Source organism: Chaetura pelagica, unplaced genomic scaffold (assembly GCF_000747805.2).
Source record: "Chaetura pelagica isolate M959 unplaced genomic scaffold, ChaPel_1.0 scaffold405, whole genome shotgun sequence".
Classification (NCBI taxonomy): Eukaryota; Metazoa; Chordata; class Aves; order Apodiformes; family Apodidae; genus Chaetura; species Chaetura pelagica.
In genome coordinates, this window is record NW_009953489.1 from 48,451 (window position 1) to 53,360 (window position 4,910).

The 4,910-nt window shown below is 40.1% G+C and overlaps 1 protein-coding gene across 1 annotated transcript in view; it reads right to left on the reverse strand.

Moving 5' to 3' along the window:
• GARNL3 (GTPase activating Rap/RanGAP domain-like 3) overlaps nucleotides 1-4,910 on the reverse strand; it is a 44,472-nt gene that overhangs the window by 39,136 nt on the left and 426 nt on the right. The window contains exon 2 of the mRNA XM_009998919.1: nucleotides 4,654-4,720. Coding sequence (XP_009997221.1) covers nucleotides 4,654-4,720 — 67 coding nt within the window. The remainder of the gene's footprint in view (nucleotides 1-4,653; nucleotides 4,721-4,910) is intronic.

The window sequence follows — 4,910 nt, forward strand, 5'->3', positions numbered from 1 at the left end:
TCGGCTGGCAGGGCCCGCCGGGAGCTGTAGTCCCGGGCTGCGAGCGCGGAGCGGCACGAACGGGTCCTGCGGCCTCGCTCGGCGAGCGGCCTGTGCAGCCGGACAGGGAGGTGAGGAAGTTGGTTCCCGTGCCGTCGTTATCTCGGACCTGGTTGCTGTTTTAATAGAAGAAAAACCCTTTGCCAAGCTCTCCCTCCAGCCGTGGCCTCTGGTGCATTCTAGAAGAACCAGCTACTGCTGTACCAGTAAAAGCACATAAAATGTTTTCTCAACCTGCTAATAATCTACAGCTCAGAATCTTCAAAAGCACAGTCATCTTACAGACTGATACTCCCTGTCATGTCCAGTTGCAATTGGCCAGTGGGATGAAACCTTAACAGACACGGAACGACAGCTCAGTTCACTATTATTTCTTTAACGAAGCTGAAAAGTCAGACAGTATGTGGGCAGAGCCTTTGGTTTGCTACCTGCACCACCTTCATGGTAACTGAATCTTAAATCACCTCTACCTGTGTGACTTTAAAAAAGTCCAAAACACAGAATTACAGAATCTTCATAGCTGAAAAAGACCTCCAATATCACAGAGTGCAATCATCAACCCAGGAAAAAAACCCCACCATGCCCACTAGGAGCATGTCCTGAAGTGCCACATCTACACATTTTTTTAACACCTCCAGAGATGGTGACTCCACCACCTCCCTGGGCATCTCCTTCCAGTGTCTGACTACTCTTTCAGTTAAGAAATTCTTCCTAATATCTAATCTGAACCTCCCCTGGCACAACTTGAGGCTATTTCCTTTAGTCCTGTCATTATTTACTTGAGAGAAGAGGCCAACGCCTGCCTCACTACAACCTCCTTTCAGGTAGCTGTAGACAGCAACAAGGTCTCCCCTCAGTCTCCTTTTCTCCAAACTAAACAATTCCAGTTCCCTCAGCCTCTCCCCATAGGACTTGTTCTCTAGACCCTTCAACCAGCTTGGTAGCTCTTCTCCTCACACTCCAACAACTCAATGTCCTGCTTGTAGTGAGGGGCCCAGAACTGAACACAGTACTTGAGGTGCAGCCTCACCAGTGCCAAGCACAGAGGCATGATCACTTCCACACATAACAGAATGGCAGCACTTTCAAGGGTGTGAAGTTCCTCTGTTTTCGCCTTTTACACTCAACCACAACTTTCCTTCTCTCCAAATACCTGGATTACAAAATTGCAAAAAATAACGTCATTTCTCTTGTTCCTTCAGAAGAACCTACTTCCATGGAAATAATGAAGCAGAAAGAACCTTCCACTTCAAGTACCTAATTTCCACTTCAATGCAGTTGTCATTTACCCCATTCCTCTTCCCCTCTGTGCAGTAAGTATAGAACAGAGTTAACAGGAATACACATGCTCACTCAAACCAAAGTATTTCCTCTGTGGGCCCTTCTATTATCCTGAAGAATACCAACTTTTAAAACACAACCAGTTTTTTCAACAGCAAAGAAACACAACCTGCATCTGCTTAGCTATTAGCAATTGCAACAACAGCATTCTCTCGGTCAATTTCTTTTGGAGTGTGTCTCCTAAAATGGAAAGCCTGAAAAAGTTCTGGGCCTGTCTTATACAATACTAAAGTTTAACAATGTGCTATGGTTCCAGACTGGGTGCTACGCTAGCACAGAGCCCCTGCACCAAAAAAAAAAAAAAAAAAAAAAAAAAAAAAAAAAAAGAGTGTGAAGTTGCTTGGTTTTTTTCCAAATGTTCAGGGAAAAAATAATGTTAAAAATCTGTAGTATGCTATAATTTCAATGCTGCAATAAATCATAAACATGGTAAAAAACCCACAGTATTCTTTACACAATGGGCTGGTTCCCTTAAAACATGCTGTCAGCAATTCTCTTCCCATTTTCTCAAACAACAAACACAGAAAGACAGAAATGAGAAAGGTAGTAGCAAATTAAGAAACCAGTGTCTACAGAAGTGTGCTATAAATGCATTGGCTTGGATGCTGTCTAGCTAAAAATTGGGATTCCTCATGGCAGCTTTCAGCAATGATAGATGTTTCTAGTATTCTGTTGCAGGATGAAACATGTCTCTGCAGTAAAAGGCTGGCAGAGACACAAAATAGCTGAAGCTTTATTTGTAATTACTGCTGATTCTATGTCCTTTCATGTTAATCCCAAAAGAAACAAAAAAACCCAAACACAATAGGATGTCTAAAAATTGATTTTAAAAGCATCTGTATTGAGAAACAGGCAAAGAAAAGGACAGAAAAGGAAAACAGGCAAAGAAACGGAAAAAACCCATAGCCTATAAATTATAAAGAAGAAGGTCTCAGAAACAGAATTATGGCATATTAAGACAAACAAGTTATTAACTGGAAAGGATACAGGATGGTAGTAAACCTTAAGGTTAATCAAAATTAACCTTGACTTTCTTTAATTTCCAGAATTACATGTCCGCTAATTTGCTTCCACCTTTATAACAGCATGGGTCGTTCAAGTCCATGTTGTATGATCATAATAAAGACCGACTAAGAGCTCAGTTCACCAGATCTGTGGTATTGGTACTGTCAGCTATTTCAAACAGGGCTATTCTCTCAAAACAAGGATTCTTGATCATTATTTTTATTAAGGCATTGTAAACCAAGTTTACTTTCTAAAAAATGTCAGGACAGATCAGCTCCTTAGCTCCTTGCAGACAAGTAGTATACTTTAAAAATTACTGCAGACAGAACACAGCTGGTCTATTTCGGCCTGGCAAGTAACAGTGCAATTAAGATTTCAAAATATCAATTCCTTTAATCTCCTCAACTTTCCCCAAAAAACACAAATTCACTTTTAGTGACTCTTAAAATGAAGTTTCCCTTCAGAGGACAAGCACTTTGTAACTCTCCACTGGTGATGTATCTCTCATGGTCTTTTGAAGCACCCAGTACAAATTACTTACATAACATACAGTGATCCAAAAAGAGAAGATATGTTCGATATCCTTTTATTGGACGAAACCAAACCACTCATCTTTTTCACAACTGGATAGCTGCAAAAAAAGACAAGTCTAGAAGCAAAATTCTCAAAAGCAGACTAAGCCACAAAAGTTGAATTTTGAAGGTTGTTTGGTATTTATGCTTTCAAAAGAATAATGAGGTCATGAAAACCCTCAGTACACACAGGACTAGAGTAAGATGGCTCAAATTCTAATTAAGTCCACATAGCCAGCATTTTTTATCATCATGTATTGGTTTTGGACCTTCCAGTGTACTTAGCCAGTTAGGGACTTGGGTAGAAATTCAGACCACTCAAATCTGCACCAGAAGGTCTGCATTACCTTCCACCTAGACATAAATTTTTGTACTGCACAGAAAAACTTTACTCACCAATATTGCTTCTAAGCTTTTCCTTTCATACTGTGCATTCAATTGGCCTACGTAGACCTGAAGTGCCATGAATTTGCCACTGCCTGGGCACATTTGAGATTTTATACTCAGTGTTAGCATCCTTGCCATCTCCATAAGCTTTTGTAAGGCCAAAGTCTGGACTGCTTGCAAAACAACCATACAGAATGAAAGACAAAGTATTTTACGTAAGCTAGCTATATATATATATATGCTTGGTGACAAGATGGATGAGGATCTTAAAAAGTACAATGATCAGTGCAGAGGAAGTAGGACAACAGTTTATGCTTAATGAGAGATTTCCAGAAAAACCTACCATACTAGCAAGGCAAGAGACCCAGAAAGAGAAGCTCCTTACTACCCTGCTGTCCACTGATCATTTCATGGATTGTAAAGGTATAACATAATTTCAGCCACCTGAAGAGAGTTTTCTGTTGAAAGTACACCTATTCAGTATGCCTGCAAGTAGCAGAAATTAGTCAGTTCCAAGGCAGCCAAGCAGGTAGGTAAGATTTGGTGCTCTCAAGTCAGGATGCTATGCTACTCCATTCATACCACGCAACTGAAATAGTCAGCTCACATAGTCACTTGCTGGCCAGATTAAAAATGATGGAACTCAGGATTCATCTAAACAGCATTGTGCTGAAAAGACAGTCATCACAGTTCAGGCACAGATGAAATACTAAAATAAAATTTTTACTCAGAAGCAAGAAATTAGCACCACAATAGCATTCTCTGAAGTGCTAATACACAAAATGTGTAATTCACAGAAATAATTTTTTAAGTGCCATTAAACTGCATTTCTTTGGGGCTGGAGGGGGGGGCAAAGGGAAGGTGTATTACACAGGTAAAACTAAAGTAATTATATTCTAAAATGCACTTGAAGCACCAAGAGATGGAATGAACTCTAGCTATTTTTGCAGGTAACAGCCATTTCCACAATTATTCTCAGTGATTAAATACTTTAAATACCTCATCAAAACAAGGGATTGAAAACAGATACAGCAGTATAAAAAAAATAAAAACAATTGATTTGTACAGTTCTTAGTACAATTTTGAGTGATTCTAGAGAGAAAGTTAAAGGACAAGGATTTATTTTCCCGTAGGAAAGATTCTCCTATGTGTCTGAGAATACGTGTGCCTGCCTATCTGTACATAAACGCAAAGACGTTAAGTACAATTTAGACACAGAACACATGTCAACAAAAGAAAACGCAGCCTTATCAAGGATTGGAGGTTCACCCAGACCACATTCGGAAGAATTTTTACGAATAAAAATTACAAATCTCTGAAGGGGCGTTCCGTTTTCTCATGTTCGAGGTCGGCTGAGAATACGTGTGCCTGCCTATCTGTACATAAACGCAAAGACGTTAAGTACAATTTAGACACAGAACACATGTCAACAAAAGAAAACGCAGCCTTATCAAGGATTGGAGGTTCACCCAGACCACATTCGGAAGAATTTTTACGAATAAAAATTACAAATCTCTGAAGGGGCGTTCCGTTTTCTCATGTTCGAGGTCGGGCCGGCTGCTGCCA